This window comes from Cuculus canorus, chromosome 4 (assembly GCF_017976375.1).
Source record: "Cuculus canorus isolate bCucCan1 chromosome 4, bCucCan1.pri, whole genome shotgun sequence".
Taxonomy (NCBI): Eukaryota; Metazoa; Chordata; class Aves; order Cuculiformes; family Cuculidae; genus Cuculus; species Cuculus canorus.
This window is the reverse complement of record NC_071404.1, coordinates 12,905,078-12,923,848: the sequence shown is the minus strand read 5'-3', so window position 1 is coordinate 12,923,848 and position 18,771 is coordinate 12,905,078. Positions and strand designations below refer to the sequence as shown.

Below are 18,771 nucleotides of genomic sequence, written 5' to 3'. Positions count from 1 at the left end.
ATACTTAACAATGTATTATATTTTGGAAGAATTAACACTGGATTGAATAATGGCCTAACTCAGTGGAAAAGAGAATAATTTTTGTGTGTCTGAAATATTGATGTTCCTCTTCAGATGAAGTAGTTCATCTAATGAAAGCTTCAAACCTGTTAAAATCACTTCTAAATCACAGTTCAGCTTCTGGCAGTGTTTCCCAGTGGGTTATTTAGATTGTGGGGTAAACTCAGTAGGCACAATAACCACGGTACCACTGACCATGGCCCCATTTAAAAGACCAATAAGAGGTTACGTAAAAGGACTTCTTTATGTCAGGTAGAATCAAAATCTTCCTCATGGCTAATACGTATTTTTTTTTCCAGAGCGATTTTTCTGCTAAGATCTCACAGAGTGAGAACCTAAGATGCTTCTGGAACCTTATGACATTTCTGAACTGCAGAACTCTTCCATGTGTGTTTTGCTGTCTTGAAAGTCTGTTGCATTCCGTTGGGTTCCTAGGTGATAATGGAAACAAGAAAATAGTCTGGGTTAAGCTTAATCAAAGCAAGGTAGATATGATATCAACAGGTGTTAAATATTAGGAATAGCCATATGGATTTTTGCAACTGTCATTTCTGCAAGGAATGTCAACCTAACCTTTAGCAACATCAATGACAGTCAACATTGCATGTAGTTTGTGGGGCTTATTGTTGTGCCACACACGGTAGCACACTACCTTTCCTGGCTTGATTGAGTATCGTAGGTACTTAGCATCGTGAATTCTTTATTGCTAACTTTCTCATACTGCAACCTTGAAAAAAGGTAGAAAAATGGTAGATAAAGCCTCATCATGTTAGAGAACAAAATCATAGAATAGAATTTAAGGTTGAAAAATACCTGTAAGATCACCAAGTCTAACCATCAGCCCAGCACCAACGTGCCTGCTAAACTATCTCCTTAAGTGCCACGTCTACACATTTTCTGTACATCTCCAGGCATGTTTCTATCACTTCCCTGAGCAGCTTGTTCCAATGCTTGGCTAGTCTTTCAGCAACAAAATCTTTCCTAATATCTAATCTAAACCTTCCCTGATGCAACTTGAGCCCATTTCCTCTCATCCTATCACTTGCTACTTGGGAGAAGAGACCAACATCCACCACGCAAGAACCTCCTTTCAGGTAGTTGCAGAGAGAAAGAAGGTTTCCCTTCAGCCTCCTTTCTCCAGACCCCAGACCCCAGTAAACAACCCCAGTTCCTTCAGGAACTTTTCCTGATAAGATTTGTTCCCCAGCCTCTCAGGAGCTTTGCTGCCATTCTTTGCATGCACTCTAGCACCTCAATGTCTTTCTTGTACTGAGGGGCTCAAAACAGTATTCAAAGTGTGGCCTCACCAATCCTGAGTACAGGGGCACAATCACTTTCCTTCTCCTGCTGGTGACATTATTTCTTATACAAAAGCTGACTTCCCAAGGCAAATTCTAGGTTTCATTTGTATTTAGTTGATCTCTTGTTTGAGAAGCATTACTCAGCCATGGAATGGTTGTTCTGCTTTCTGCATATAAGGAACATATCTGTCTGTCAATAGATGGCAGAAACATATCGAAAGACAGGAAGAAAATGGTGATATTGATAAAAGAGCATTGAAAAAGCAAACTAGTCAGCTAGTCCAGATGTGCAGATGCCTGTTTAGTGGCAAGTCTAATGCTTTTGCTGGCATCTTTGTGGACACAGATGTTAGCAATGCAAGTCAATTCATTGTAGTGTCACTGCCAACCTGTGGTCTTGGACCCAAGACCATGGGACTACCCCAGTCTCTCCCTTTGGTCAGAAGAAGTCCAGTGTTTAAAGCTTTGTTTTTTCCTTTTATTTCCATGAAGATTTCATAATAACTCAGAAGTATAGAAACATGATACTTTCAGTGTCTTGCTAAAGCCCACATTCAGTATATTTTGAGGGCAGATTTGGAAAGAGTGAGTGAAAATTTCAAAATCCATATCCTATAAGAATCTTTCATCACCTTGTCCGTATTTAAAGGGGGAGAGAAGAAAGGGCATGATGTGACTTTTTAATACAGTTAGAGGTTTTATGTCATTTTGAGCCCCTGTCATTGAAGTGAGTGGCCACCTCTGTGGTCTAATTTTTCTTTCTGGAACACAGTTCCTTTTCAGTGTCTAGCTCTAATAAACATTTGCCAACAATAAAATTGTTCAAATATTTTACTTAAATTTTTGTGGCGCCTTGAACTCCGTTTTGCTGTATTTTGCTCTCAGAATGATGGAGCTACAATTTAGATAACCATTCGGTACTTATGCTGGCTTTGCCACATGAAGCCTGAATGAAGAACTTCCTACTGATGACAAAAGAGATGTGATTTTTAACTGTGTTACTAGAAAAAAAAGAATGAGCTGAAGAATTACTGATAAAATTTTGCAAGTATCCCAAATTAATTTGATTTTTAAGTAAGATGAGAAAAGAGAGTTGGATGATGAAAAACTATCCTTTATAATGTCATATGTTTCTCCTTAAGTTGATCCATTTTGTTCACTGTCCACCTTGCATTTACTTCTACATAAAGAGTCAGTCTAGGCACTGACATCTGCATTTTTTTCCAAACCGCTTTCATGTTAAAAGGTTGTTCTTGGATAGGAATTAACCAAATAGATGGGAAAAAGTGTTGGAAGTAATTCAGAAACATCATGGAGCCACTGAGGTTCTGGATAAAATGGGAACACACGCATCCTGCTCCTCCCCAGCACTTCTCAGAACCAAAGCATTCATTTCCATTCTTTTTGCCCAAAAGGGCTGAAACCAAGATGTTTCGGCATAAAAGAATGATTGGCGATTATTATTTTTTAGCAGTAGGAAACAATGAAAAAACACATTTTGGTTCAATTTCAACTAAATTGTTTCCTCCTCTCATTTTTCACTTTGGCAGCCAAACCAAAAAAAAAAACAACAAAAAAACAACCAACAAAAACCACAACCCCAAAAAAGAAAAACTGCTCTTCTCTGCATTAAGTATATGCATGTGTTTGTAGTTTAAGACCGTTAAATCATAAGTGTCTTAGCATATTTGCCCATGATTTGTTGTGTACACAAGCACTGTTAACGTGCAGTTGCTTTATGCACGCAGGTGTCTGCTTTTGCACATGGAAACATTCATCATTCCTGTAGCTGCGATTTAGGAAGGCCACTGAAATGTGACCTCTGTGACGTTCTTTTGGGGAATTAGAAAAATATGCAGAATTATAATCTTGCTGTATAAACTGCAGCTTGAATCTTACATTACATTCATCCATTTTTGTAGTGTGAACCCTTTGACTTGTCTAGATTTTGTTGATTTTACAATGGTGCAAAGGAAGCAAAGCCAACTGTTAGAAAGTAAGCATATCTATAAAGATTCATCTGTCATTTTCTTTCTGAAAATGGTAGGCTTTAAATAGCACTGAAGGGCATAGCTATGGCTAACCTGCTCTTCCAACCCATATCTCCTTGGAAAATCTTTCATTAATAAATGTTACTGCTTCTGTGAGTTGAGGAGAACGCTACCTGTTGGCAGCAGTTACATTAGAGATAAAATGCATCCTCGCATGCCACAACACCATCACTTTACTCCCTCAACTCGGCAATTTATTTACAGGTTTTGGCATGAGGAAGTCCTGTGTCTTGCTGTATGTTCAAAGGCACTTTAATAATATGAACTAAAACAGGCAAAAAAAAAAAAAGAAGAGTCTTACATTTATTTGCTTTTTCAGGTGTATGATCATTGTTTGTAGTAAAGGACTGGAGTGAAGCAAAGGACTTGGCTCTTTGAACTCACCATAAATTAGCAAGAAACTTCTAACACACTACTCCTTTTATTTAAAAGATAGCCGATAAAGTTGCTGCTGTTTTAATGTAAATGACCTCTGATTCTGCTGCCTTGGCAGCATGCTGTTTTGAAAATCACCGCTGATAACGAAGTCACGTATAAGAGAGCAAAAGCCAATGCAGCACTTGGGAGATAAAAGCAGCATGTCTAGTATGAGAGAGGTGTCTGGTTTCAAACAACGTAGCTGCGCATCACACGGTTGTCATGACTGGTCTTCAGTACAACTGTGAAACTTAGACAATTCAAGTTGTTACATTAAACATCTGAATAAATTCCACATGTGCTGTCTTCATGACCTCAGTGGGGTGGTACAGTGGGATCACTTCCACCACTCTGAGTTCTTTGAGTCCCCAGATATTCAACAGTAAAGCAAAACTGCTGAAGGTTCAGCTGTGCTGCTCTGAGTATCTAGTGGGTACATCAGACATCAGGTTCCTCAAAGCCACTTTCTTCATCTGGAGACAATATGCCTAACAGCTCAAAAGTAAACTGCCGTAATATTACAAAATGTTGCTCAAAGCATGTCTTAATTTATATAGGATTAGATCCATGCTTTGGGACACTACAGCTAAAATCCATCTGCTCTGACAAAGGGTGTTTTGATACCATGAAATCTTTTGAACAAAATCTTGAAGAACACAGCAGAGAAGTTAATGAGGAAGGGAAGTGTAGTGGTTATAAAAAGATGTCAGTGACATCTAAGATGAGCAGCATGTTGTCAAAATCAGGGTCATTTCTCCTGAATGAAGCCGTGAAAGTTGAATGTTACCTGATAATTTTTCAGGAGTCCCCAGCTTCAACACCATCATAGCTTCACTCAGGTGGTTTGCAAGCAAAACAGACAGTAAACAACACAGCTATTACTGATCGTCTGAACTAAGAGCATCTATTGAATAGATGCTCTTTTTCTATTGAATAGAAATGTGAATTTTGTAGAAGAGATTATCATTGCATATAATTTCTGTTAAATTATCTCCCCTTCGTTATGAGCTTTATCAGGAACAGAAATAACCAGCAATCCTCCAAAAAATAGTTTCAATGAGTTAGCTTAAAAACTGCATTAAACTGTCTTAGCTATCAAATGATGCAATCAAATTAAAAAATGATGTGCTCATAAATTAACTAGGTACAAATGTAAAAGGTTGTTATGGCAACAGAAACACTGAAGTTAAAATTATGGATCCCAAATTCTTGCAAATAAGAGTAAATCAATTTCCAAGGTAATTGGAATTTCTTTCAAGAAATACTTATCACAGCATCATCTTTTGCAGTTTCAACAGCATTGATTTGATGGCTTTGTAATAAAATATAATTAATCAAGAAGAAGATTTTTGTAGCTTATGAATTGCTATAATCTTGGTACTTAACTTCTAATCATCAGTTGCAGTTGCTGCACTGTTCCAGTTTTTTTATTCAAAAGATTTTATTGGACATATATATTTTGCACCTGAACAATTAGATTGTGATTGCTGTTATGTATTGCTTTATTGTAGTTCATATTTTTGTCTACTCCATTGGATCCTTCTTAAAACATGCCTTTCTTTGTTACTTTGGAAAAATACTTTTTTTTTTTTAATTCTAGTGATATTTGGCAATGCATTTAAGTGGGCTCCTCTGATGTATTTACGAACCCCAGTCCTCTGCAGGAAACAAGTGTTATTGCATTGTTAATAATCATGAGGCCATGTTTTCAAACAGTTCACTAAACTGGGTGCATGTAAGGTGCTGGATTCCCTAGGAAATTTGCCCCAGGAATTACAAAGCTGTGTGGTTGCGTTTTTCATGGGATTCATGTCTGTGCGGGGATGCTTCTAATCTTAGGAATTTTACTTAAGCCAGAAAATCTGTGGTGCAGTTGCTGTGCTCTGTCAGAACATGGTTTTCAGTCTGTAGAATTGGAACAGCTGTAATAGAAATGAGTATTTTTTTGCAGAGGCTGAGCTAACAGGCAGAAAGGTTATTTCTGTCTTTTTCTAAAAATCCACCAAGTTTGCCCATTGAATTAGTACCTTTTCTGTATACACATACAGTTTTCACATAGCTTCCATATTATTCTAGTACAGTTTGCATTATTTCTAGAGTAATTTCTATGATTTTTAAATGATAGGAATTGTGGCTGGGTGACATCTGAAAAGTTTATCTTATCTGTAGCTCTAATCCTTGTGTTTCACTAATTTCTTGCTCCAGCAAAGGAAAATAAACAGCCTCAACAGTTTGTATCATTACCATTACAAAATCAGAGTCAAAAAATAGTTGAGGTTGGAAGGGTCCTCTAGAGCTTATGTGATCCAAACCCCCTCCTCAAGCAGGGCCACCTAGAGACTGTCACCAAGCACTGTGTGCAGATGGCTTTTGAATTCTCAAAGGATGGAGACGTTACAATCTCGTTGGGCAACCTGTGTCAGTGCTTGATCACCCTCACAGTAAAAAATATCTTTCCTGATATTCAGAGGGAACCTCCTTTGTTTTGGTTTGTGCCCATTGCTTCAGGTCCTGCCACTGGGCACCATTGAAAAGAGCCTAGATCTGCCCTCTAGGTACCCTCCCTTCAGGTATTTATAGACATTGATAAGAGCCTCCTGAGCCTTGTCACCTCCAGGCTGAACATAACCAGCTCTCTCAGCCTTTCCTCATAGAAGAGACCCTACAGGCCCTTCATCATCTCCATGATGCTTTGTTGGACTCTGTCCAGTCTGTCCATGCCTTTCTCGTACTAAGGAGCCCAGAACTAGGCCACAGTACTCCTGGTGTGACCTTGCCAGGAAGAGGAGAAAGAATTAGAGAACTGTGTAGCTGTAACTTTTAAGTTTATTGATCCTTGTCTTTCCTCCTGTTTTCCTTTCTCAAGGTCTCTTTGAAGACAACTCTTCAATCTGTAAAAAGAGACTGAAGGTATTTTGTTTTGCTTTTCAATTTTATCTTATTTTTTTCAGAGAAAAACCCAATTCTTTCTCTCTTTCTTCATTGGTTACATTTTCTAAGCAGCTTATGAGTCATCCTTGCCCTCCTTCAAATTCAGTTTTAGTGAGTGTGTAGATATGCATATAACATCCAAAATTAGACACGGTATTCTTTCAGAGGCTCCACTGGCGCCAAATTTATCAAAAAAGTTGCCTCCGTGTCTTCTGTCTTCCAGTTCTGAACACAACCTTCAATTAGTCTTTCTTCTTTTGCAGCAACATTGCATTCTTGGTTTAATTCCCCAGAATTCCCCAAGCCTTTTCTTCTGAGCTTGAAAGTTATCCTATGTTTTGGATTTGCACCTTTGTTGTGTGTTTTTCTTAATGCATTTTTTGCAAGAGGTTTTGGAGTTTTTCATCATATTGTTTTCTGACTATTGCTTCCACCAGTCATTGCTTCCTTCTGTGTTATCTGCAAAATTTTGCATGTTTGTTATTTGACCACACAGGTGTTAATGAAAATATTGACTATGGACCCATCATATCTTTGTGATACATATCTGAAAGTATTTCCCTGCTTGATAAGTACTTTTGGAAAATGGATTTTTCTAATGGCATGTGTACTGCCTTATGACAATGATTTTATCTGCTCTGATGTTTTCCTTTTTAAGTTGAGGCAGTGTTTTCTCCTTTCCTTTTTCCACTAAGCCAGTTACCCTGTAAAAGAAGGAAATTAAATTAGTTTGACATGATTTGGTTTTAACAAATCCATGGTGACTGTTTGTTATCATTTTAATTATCTCCAAGGTACTTATAAATTGATAGCTGAATAATTTATTTGGTATCTTTGTGGATATCAAAATTAATTCTATAATTCTCTGGGCTCTGTTTTGTTGGTTCATATATGTGTTTATACATGTGTTTACATATATATGTGTAATATGTATATATATGGGTGAAATGTTTCCCTTTCCATACTCATCACCCTCATACTCTGTGATGTCTCAAAGACGATTATTAATAGTTTAGAGATGTTGTTTTACACCTTCAGAATAATTACATTATTCTGTTCTGCATTGAACTCAACCAACCATCTCCTTTCTTCTTCTTTCCTGATTAATCTGCCTGAGACGGCTAACAGGAATTAAGTAAATTTCATTCGTTCTATAGAAAATACAGGAGTACAGCTTTTGCAGGACTTGGCTTCTTACACTTGAACATATCTATTGATGGAGGAGTTACTAAAAGGAATATAACCAATTTGTAAAGTTTTGTGATGTCTAAAGAGGTATTCGCTGCGGTAGCTAGCTACATAAGCACATGGTGAAGTCTGCCTTATGTTAGTATTTCTACAGAGAAAAAGAAAAGTACAGGTATTTAGCATGCAAAAGACTCTTCATGCCTGTCAGCAAAGCCAGTCATATTGAATCATGCATTATGGAAAAAAAATGAGACCACCTAAGTAGTCATTTTATTGAGTATATAACTACAAGTGAATAGGATTATATGGTGACAGCAGCTCTCAAGATCTGGCTGAACCAGGAAAAAGGAGCCAAACCTGTACGTCTTGACCAGAGAAGTGGGACCACACACCTTTGTACACATACAGGCAGTGGATTAAGCCACATTTTTTAGTTTTTGTGTATAGTTCCTACTTCTGAGCCATGGTTAGATTTAGAAGGAAAGTAACTAGATGAGCCAAGTCCTTTAATCTCAGAGCCTTGCAAGGAAAAAGTAAAACATGCAAACTAAATGCACATTTTTCTGTTAATCGAGTGCAATTCTGGTGGTGAAGTTTCATATGAGCATGGATTGTTCAGTCATTGTAATGTAGGCAGTATGGGTGGTAATCTATAGATATCTACATCACTGTGCTATCGCTGAGAAGCAAAGACAGCAGAAAGGAAAGGGGGAAATCACTATACATCTTTAGTCTTTGCAACTATTTTCCAGCCTCTTTGGTAGACTCTTGGAGCACTGCATCCATCTACTAGCGCGGAGGTTTGGTAGGATGTTATTGCCTCACCTACAGAAAATCCACCATTTCCTCACTTCTGGTCTACTCTTGTTCCACTTTGAACCTGATATTCAGGACAAGAGAAATGACTGTGCACAGCAGAATGCTCTTAGCAAAACTGTACCATTCTTGCTGTGTCTGGATTTGGACAAAACTGAGGGGAAAGAAAAAAAAAAAAGGAGTGAATTAGTTTGAAGAATGCTGCTAAAGCTTGGAATGTGAGCATTGTACAGTACGAACTGCACAGAAATTGTTGGCTTCAGAATCAACCTTAAATTCTTTGGCAAGTAAGCCACGTAAGCCTGATACAAACCACAAATATATTTGACTTTTGCCCAGATAGAGTCTTTATACTTTCTAATTTGTTGCTGGATGTCATACTTACCCATTTTGTTTTGGAAATAAATATTCTGACTTTGAAAACATTGGCTGCTTTGAAAGTGCAGCTTGGTTTTAAAAGCAGTGTGATTTTCTTCCTCCCTGCCACCTTCTTCTCCCCCCGCCCCCAAATAGAAGTTTACAGTTTGTGGCTGTTTATTATTATACATTGGACTATCTAAAATGGGAAGTATGCTCATATTTCTTCAGCACATTGTGTAGATGCAGTGTATTCCTTAGAAATTAATCCAATTTCATGATCATGATACTACTGTGAGTTTAGACAATAACAAATTGCCATCTGAAATCTGTAGAAGTTAAGACAAAAAAAAAAAAAGCAAAGCAACCCCCCCAAAAACAACTGAAGAAGTTGCAGCATAGTCATAAGGAATGAGTGACAGAGCTGGAAATTGAATCCAATAATGCTGGGTTCTGCTCTCTGATGTGAGCTCCCTGTCAAAATCTAAGAGGTCTGTGTGTTTCATATAACAAAATAATAGACAAAAGTGTTGGGTTCCAAATTAGAAAGTGTAATATATTTCCAATTGAATTTCTAGATAGTTTGCTGAGTAAAAAAAAAAATAATCTCTGATCTCTTTTCATTGCAAAGTTTCATTTACAATTGGTAAATGTTTTCTAACTAGGCATGTTGTATATGAAGAGGAGTAAAAGGGGAAGAAAAATTAACCAGGGACCTTCTAGTAAGGAACCATGTCCAAAGGACAAGGTAGAACTGGTAACTGGAATCTCAGATATATGGTATTTGTTTCCAGTAAGATTTTACACTTGATCTTTTTGTTCAGAGTCTTTGGACATATTAGCTACCGTTCGGACTGGGAACTGGTGAAGGTGGACTTCAGACCATCCTTCCCCAGAGAGTGCACTGACGATGACTACGAATCTTGGGAGCTCACAAATCTACAGGTAATCACGGCTTTAGTTAACTGCCACAACTTTTCTGGAGCTTTGAGATACATGTAGAACTGTGTGCTAGGCAAATGTTTTGAAACAGAATTTGGATTCTACATCCTCAGCTTTGATCTCCTTATGTTGGTATTTGCTGATTTTAAAATAGTTTAAAATAGAGGAGGATTTTGTGTTCTCTTTGCCTGTCTGATCTGTGTCCTGGGAAAGGTGGAAGTATATCTGGTGGTCTGCCATAATAATAGGTGGTCCTGCTAGATTATAAAGCACATAGCATGAACTGAAGTGTGTAATATTGATTGAAGCGATTTCAACACGCAGTCAAATGTTCTGCCAACTTCCTGACCACATGCTGTACTCATATATAAATTGCCATAACTAAAGCCCATTCCAGAAGTAATTTAGGATCTCAGTGGACTGATCATGTAATGGAGTCCAGTTGTTTTGGGCAATGCCATTTTGTGCAGTAATGCATTAAGGCTGTGCTAATCCTGGCGCTCTGGCCAAATCCAATTTTAGGAAGCTGCATTCTTTATACAGTGTATTGATTAAAGAGACCGTTGTGAGGGATTTTTTGCATTAAATGGAATATGTCATATTTATTCATAATCATTCTGATTATTGTGTTTGTGGTTCTTCCAGTAGATTTGTTCTTGTGCTGTCTGGAGAGTTGGAGGGTTTTTTGCGTTCTAATTTGTTATTCCAGCTCTCATTTGCTAGTTCTCCTGCCTAATTTCATAATTTTTGTATGGGAATGCTGTATAATTTTATAAAGAATGTTACGCAGACCTGAGCCTAAAGAGTGATATCTTGAGCTACTGGCATTGAACTGCCTTTGAGAAATTAGAAACTGCTAAAATGACTTTGACAGAGTATTTTCAGCTGCGTAGTTCCTGGTGGAATGTGTTCAGATAGTATTTATTCTACCTATGTCCACATGGTTGCTGCTTTGTATTGACTGTTGACATGAGACATAGTGATTTAGATAGAACTTCAGCCTTCTGCTTCCACAGTGCATTTTTAAATGGCCAGTTGTAGGGTTATGCCTAGATTGTAAGCACATAAAATATGGGTTAAATTTCACTTGAAATTTTCATGTACCACTTTGAATTTGTGCCCTAAAATCCAGTGTATGTTACAATGCTGTAATGGACTGTTAGTGGACGGCAGTGGCTATGAGAGCTTTGTATCCCTATATATTTGAATATGAAAGAGTTGATACAAGTTTATAGTCTGGGCAGCGAGACTAGCCTTTCCCATGACAACAAAAGGTCAAGTCTGTGTAGTGTCAGTTACGGAGTGCAATAAGTCTGGTGCTTTGATGTTCAGGGTGATCATTGCATCATGGGCCAGCAGAGGAGCTTTCGGAAAAGGAAGATTTCATCATGGTGCATTAAAGGGAGAAGTTTCACATCAGCTCTCACATCCAAAGTCTGTGAATGTGTGAACTCTGATTTCTTATGGTGAGTCTGTTTGTGGATCTTTTGATTTATTGCTATTAAATAGTTACTTGGAGTTTGAGCTGTGTTAATTTTCCTCGTCTTGCCCTTGTCCCCAGATAGCCATGTATAAACAAATAGGCAACATGTAATTTGAATAATAGTTTGCGTTTGCATTTGCTGTTTAAAAACATTGCCATGTTTTAAGTGTTTGTTTCACCTGACTGAACAAATGCTGATGTTTTCTCTGTTGATCAAAACTTGAAAAAATGACCATTGGATTGATTTATAAGGCAAGCAAACCCTTTCTATTTGCAAATGAAGGAGAAAGAAAGAAAGAAGAAAAGTGTTGGCCTGAGTGGCAAAGGAAACCTTTTAAACAGCTCAGCTACCAAGAGAGTTAATTTTGCAGAACTGACAAAGTAATTACAACCAGTTTTTTCCCCAAGTGTACACAACTCACATTGAAATTAGAGGTAGAACAGAACAGGCTTCATCAAATTGTATGTTCAGCTGGTAGAATAATATTTGAAAAATTCTTCTGCTCTTAAAAAAGTCATCCCATCTACCCCAAATTAGTTTGCTGAATGAAGTGAGAGGAGAGTGTCACACTTGATGTTGATGTTTTTCAGTGATTATGGGTTTGAGCGCTCTGCACCTCTGAAGTCAGAGTCTAGCAAATGCTTTGCTGACTTTTGGTTTAACCCAGAAGCACCTCCTGAAGACTGCATGCTGGGGCAGGCATACACCAGCAGCACTGGGTAAGCTGATTTTGTGTACGACTGGCTTGCAGCAACTTACAGAGTGAGGGAGAACCAAGGGCCACAAAAGGGTTTAAAGACATGTAAATAAGGCAAACTGTAAAAAAATGGGAAGTGCAACAGTTCTGACACTGTTGGAGCACGTGCAAAAGCTTCCTACAGACTAGTTAAAGAGAAAAGTTACTTTGCATGTTAACAACAGTTCAAAAACTAATCCATTTGAGAAAAGGGGGAGCTGCCTTGTTCCCAGTATGTTTATTACTTTTTTTTTTTTAAATGCGTTTTGTAACCATTGCTTCACTTCTCATAGGAATGTCCACTCTAAAAAAAAAAGGGGGCACTTTTTTTTTTAACCCATTAGTTGAACACAGACCAATTTTCAGTTTGAATCCAAATAAATAGTGTGGGAAGCCTGTAATATCGCACGGAACTTCCCGGTCTCTCATTCCCATAGGGAGAAGGAGTTCTGTGGAGAATATATTCTTTTTGTGACCATATGGAACACTCAGAATCAAAGGAAAGCTTTAGTAAGTGTAAACAATACCACATAGAATATACACTACAATGTAGTCTGACGTCTGTGCTGAGAATAACTTGCAGCTGCATCTATTCTGATTTATCATAACATCATCTCTGTCAGTTGTGAACCAAATGATGAAATGTCAAATCTGGCAATAGAACCATAGTCTCTGTGTATATTTGCCTTAGCAGCGGAAATGATGCCTTCTGGGTTGTGGCTGACAGCTTTGATATAAAGAACCGGAATTCATAAGAGTGAAATCTGACTCCAATTTTAAATGATGCTTGAAAATAGCATACCTGAGTGGAACTGATCTCTAAAGAATTACTGTATACATCTAAGTATTTCATTATTATTTTTTTAACAGTGCTATGCTTTTCACTTTTTTATACTATTACGTTGAGTAAATGCTTGAAGTGTTTTGAGAAATTCATATATTTGAGAGCAGCAGATAAGCAATTTGGGTTTATGCAGAAGATGCTTGGTCTAATTTCTTCTTGATCTCTGGGACTCGAATCCAGACCTCTGGAGTACCAAAGACTGTTGAATGGGAGAAAAGGTTATGGCAAAGGACACGAGGTTATCTGGTTCCTGGAGGTCTGGTTAGATGTATTTCTAAATTTGGAAAAGCAGACTCTTCCAATGCATACAAATGAGGCCCTCATCATGCTCCGCACCTTCTTTCTTCAACAGGTTTCTGCATCAAAGTCTTTGCATCATGAGTTGGTTTTGATCACGTGCAATATTGTTTGCTCATGAACCCAAGGAATTTTCATTAGCTATTATCCCAGTCTCATTCAGTGCTTCTGATGGTATTCTCCTCCTTACCTTTGATTCATTGTGTTTGCTGTTTACTGGTTGTTGCAGGTACAGGAAAGTTGTATCTAATGTGTGTGAGGGTGGTGTAGACCTGCAGCAAAACTTAGCACAGCATATGTGTCCATTGATTGCTCCCAAGGGACTTCAGATCAGCATCAGAGAAGAAAGTCTGGCTGTTAAGCCTGGAGAAGACATCACCTTCATTGTCAGACAAGAGCAGGTAGTAATGAACAATGGTTTTATGAAAGTTTCCTCACTGTTTTTATGGTTCCTTTCTCTCCTACCTGATTTCCTGCTGAATGAGATTAAGTTGTGCTTGAGACAAAGACGAGTGAATCTCTAAATATTGAAACTTCTGTTTTCAAGTGAATCAGACAATCCAGTAAGCTCAGTGAACCACCACGTTCTGTGCACAGAATGGGATTTGTCTCCTCAGTGACGTCAGTCGTGACTCCTTAATGGCATTGGCTTCTTGGAAAATCAAAAGAACTTAATTACCAAAGTCTCCTTGGACTGAAAATTTCAACTGCTGTATCAGAGAAAAAGCAAATATGGAGAACATTTAATATTATTGTTTCAGTTGTTTTGAGATTCTACGTTTCTGAAAGGAACCAAGCAAAGCTTTACAGAAATCAGCAAACAGCATACCATAAGAACACATTATATATTAGTTGTGTTGCTAATTTGTTTTCTGTTTATTGAGAGAGACAATGCCTTAAGTCCCTGATCAAAGGCAGGAAGTAACTTTTGGATGGATTTTTCGTCATGGATATGTTTCCTAAATGCTTTCTACTTAGTATTAGGCTCTAACTGTTGTGCTCAGGTTACCAGAGTATTGTACTTCCTGGCTAACCCCACTGATTTGCAAGACATTAAAGAAAGTTCACAAATTTTGGCAAACCTGTGCAATATAAGTTGTGCACTCGGGTTTTATTTCTGTAGTGGAATCAAGAAGGTTAGTGCGGAACACCAGGCTGCTTAATGCTTTGCAGGCTTTGTGTCGTGTTGTTTGCAGTCTCCCAACAGTTGTGTGGCAAGTTATGCTGCCTTCTCTTTTTATAATTTGTTTGGAAATGTTTGTTTTAAGAGTAGAATTGGTTGCAATTTGGAGTCTAATGATATTGTTTGGCAGTTTTACTTTTTTTCCGACTACATAGATTCTGAAGCTTTCATGAATCTCCATGGCAATATATAAAGCTTTTAAAACTATTCAAAAACCTTCAGAAGTCAGGGATCTTGAAGGGAATCCTATGCTGTGTTTTTGGACGAAGTCTTATCTCTGTACATTGAACTGGAAGACAGATTTAGAAGAAATGTAACAGTTTGCTGCCCCCTATGCCTAAGAATAATATTTATGCCCAAATGTCCTGAACATTTCTTATGATTTAATGAATACACTAATGTAGTCTAATGCCACTTCATAACAATTATTGAGTTTAAAAAACAGCTCTACTAGGATAAACCAAAACATACCACTTTCTCTGATAAACAAAATTAATTTACATGCGTGCACGTTGCTAGATGCAGGAATGCCAGACATTAGGGAGTAAAGAAAGTAGCCTTCAGGTATGTTTGGGCAGTTTGCAAGTGACCTTTAGAAATAATAATAATTTATAATTACTTTTTCCCAGATTCTATTGGCTGAATGTATGAATAAATAATGTTATGAAAATGATATATTTTGCATGGGATTGGAAGCCCAAATTCATTTTAAGTTTACCTGCCTTTTCTATATATGACTTTCATTATCTGTCCACTCCTCTCTGTGTTTCCTGTCAGGGAAACAGAAGGGCCTTCGTGTTTTGAAAATAACACTCCCATCTTTACACTGGGGAAGCTATTAGAATAACCATTAAGAGAAGCTTGCATCTACTTGCTTTCAACACTATTTTCTGTCTCACCTGGAAAAAAAATGTGCACATATATTTGTTAGTGTAAGACAGAGCAAACAAGAGCCACTTGGAAGCTAATGTCAACTAAAGAGTTTCCACTTTCAGGCATATTGCTGGCAAGAAAGCATCTCTTTTGGCTTAAATTTTTATAATGTATTATATTATCTCCTCTGCTAAATTCTACCCATCTGCTGTCAAAAGAAAGAATCACAGAATCATAGAATTGTTTAGTTTGGAAAAGACCCTTAAGATCATCGAGTCCAACCTAACACTGCCAAGTCCACCACTAAACCATGTCTCGAACTGCCATATCTACACATCTTTTAAATACCTGCAGGGATAGTGACTCAGCCATTTCCCTGAGCAGCCTGTTCTAATGCTTGACAACCCTTGCAGTGAACGTATTACAGAATCATAGAATCATAGAATTGTAGAATGGTTTGAGTTGGAAGGGACCTTAAATCATCTAATTCCACCCCCCCTGCCATGGGCTGGAACACCTCCCAGTAGATCAGGCTGCCCAAGTCCCCATCCAACCTGGCGTTGAACATTTCCAGGGATGGGGCATCCATAACTCCCCTGGGCAACCTGTTCCAGTGCCTCACCACCCTCATTGTGAAGTATTTCCTCCTTATGTCTAGTCTAAATCTTCCTTTCTCCATTTTATAGCCATTCCCCCTAGTCCTATCACTACATGCTTTCTTGCAGGTGCCTTCAGGTACTGGAAAGTCGCTATCAGGTCTCCTCAGAGCCTTCTCTTCTCAAAGCTGAACAAACCAACTCTCTCAGCCTGTCCTTGTATGAGAAGTGCTCCAGCCCTCTGATCGTCTTTGTAGCCCTCCTCTGGACCCATTCCAGCAGTTCCGTATCCTTCTTATTTTTGAAGGTTCCAGAACTGGACACGGTATTCCAGGTGAGGTCTCACAAGAGAGGAACAGAGGGCAGAATCACTTTCCTCGACCTACTTCTTTTGATGCAGCCCAGGATACGGTTGGCCTTCTGGGCTGTGAGCACACATTGCCAGCTCATGTCGAGCTTCTCATCGACCAGCACTCCCAAGTCCTTCTCTGCAGGGCTGTTCTCAATCACATCATCCCCATCTTGTATTGAAACTGTGGATTGCCCTGACCCAGGTGAAGGACCTTGCACTGAAGACTGAGGAGGAAGCACAGCTCACTAAGGCAGTGCTGCCGGTAGTATTGAGAAAGTGTTGCTGCTCACAGCTAAAGTGAATTTTCCTTTAACTCCATCCATGTGACCAGTCCACATAGGATAGGGCTGAGTTCTTTCCTGAGCAACCACATTAGGACAACACAAGTGATGGGCCTGTGTTTGTCCTCTGACAATAGTATCAGTCTTGCAGCTTTTTAGGCCTGGATTTAGGAAGAGAGTGTTATTTAAAGGAGCGCTTAGTAGAAGTGCAATGACTTATAACTTCCATGAGGTGCTTGATGTGATAGAATCATTTGGCTGGACTTCTAAACCCCTTCCCAAACTTGACTTAATACTCATCTTCATTAAACATGCATCTAATTTTGCAGTGGTCATATTCATTCTAGATATGCCGGCAGCTCTGGATAATGTAGTACAACTCTGTGTGAAGATCCCAGCTTGAATCTTCAGGGCCATATAGTTAATGCTTAAAAGGGTGTGGTTAGAAAGTGCTGTGAAGATTGATGGCCTAAACCAGTTAATTTTAAATTGTTAATTGTGTGGGCTAGAAGTTCACTGGATAAATAGTAATTAACTAAAATAATGACATTCAGCTTTTTGCAGTCATGTGAGCATCACTTCAGAACTTGTAGCTGCCTGCACCTTTATGTTAGTTAATGTCCAGCTGACTTAAGACAAGACTGATAGTTTCTATGTCATACAGCTTGATTAGTGGTCTGATGTCTCTGATTTCACTGTGGAAAGTTAGGATTAACTCTATTAATGCACACAGCATTTGTTGCGCTAAAATCTCTGCCATGAGTTCTACTGCAGCTATTGGAATTGAGTCAAAATATCTGGCTGGGGCTGAAAGTGCTGTTGTGGGTCAGCAAATTATTATAGTAATGTGTCCTGTGTATTTTGGTTCTGGACATTTAAAATATTTTTGATATAATTTCCTTTTAGGGTGATATACTGAATACTAAATACCAGGTGGATCTTGGCGATGGCTTTAAGGCGATATATGTGAACCTTACGATGACTGGAGAACCTATCCGTCACCGCTATGAGAATCCTGGAATTTATCGCGTCTGGGTGAAAGCTGAGAATGTGGCTGGGCACGATGAGGCTGTGATGTTCATCCAAGTCAACTGTAAATCACGACTCTGGTTTTCTTACTCTCACTGCATAAAAAGTCATGAACAAATATGAACTAGTAAAAATAATTACTAGTGAAAATTAGGAAAAAAAAATGTTTTCATTAACTTCATGTAGTCTTGCAGTGCTGCATGTTGTTAGTGCAAAGCCTTGTAAACAATGTGTTGGGAGGACAGTTAATTTTGCTTGGATTTGAGATAGGGTGGTGTATTAATCTTTTAAACTGAAAGCATGGCTCAGTTCAAATCTCAGGTTTGACCTGTCTTCCCAATTCTGGACCCCACTGGCAGCTAAAATTTAACACTTCAAGCTGTGTCTTTTTAGGAGCTTCTAGGTGCTGTGAGAAGCAAGTGATGAGACATGTTGACAAACTTATGAGCTCTTTTATGATTTTAGAAAAGAATCAAAATCACAACATTTATAAAAGTCAGGCTACTTATTAAAGTACTAGAATCTTGATTTTAAGTAGTTAAATCTCACGAATTTTTAAAGTGGTACTTGGGTGTAGCTTCATATCGGCAGGCAGTATTGCTTGACTTAGACTTCTCTCTCTCTCCTTAATTAAGACCTAAAACCCCCTCATCAAATAGATTTAAAAGAAAAGAATAGCACAGCACAGAGAATATCGTGCACCATTGCAAGCTTAATGTACCTTAGTCATCTCATAATTGAAATGAAGAAGGAAACTCATAACTGGAACTGAATTTTCTTCTTCCTTCGAGATTCAAGACAGCTATTGCTTTGCCTGTTTTCAGATGTGTCAAAAATGCAGAAAAAAAGCAACATCAAAAGAAAAGACACTCATCTTGCATTCTCCAGGTGTCTGCTCCCCTCTGTTGTGAGTGATGTTGCCTTCCATCCTAATCCCAAAGCAATGGAAATAGCTAGAACCACATACAAAGCTGTGTAAGGATCTATGTGCTTTACATCAGCCTGCCTGGTGACTGCTAATATTTCTGTATTT

The 18,771-nt window shown here is 38.3% G+C and overlaps 1 protein-coding gene across 4 annotated transcripts in view; it reads left to right on the top strand.

The window, feature by feature from the left end:
• Nucleotides 1–18,771, top strand: part of SORCS2 (sortilin related VPS10 domain containing receptor 2) — a 558,809-nt gene that overhangs the window by 505,594 nt on the left and 34,444 nt on the right. For all 4 annotated transcript variants that reach the window (XM_054065304.1, XM_054065302.1, XM_054065303.1 and 1 more), the window contains exons 15-19: nt 9,946–10,066; nt 11,396–11,529; nt 12,138–12,266; nt 13,654–13,825; nt 17,616–17,802. In XM_054065304.1, the coding sequence (XP_053921279.1) occupies nt 9,946–10,066; nt 11,396–11,529; nt 12,138–12,266; nt 13,654–13,825; nt 17,616–17,802 (743 nt within the window). The remainder of the gene's footprint in view (nt 1–9,945; nt 10,067–11,395; nt 11,530–12,137; nt 12,267–13,653; nt 13,826–17,615; nt 17,803–18,771) is intronic.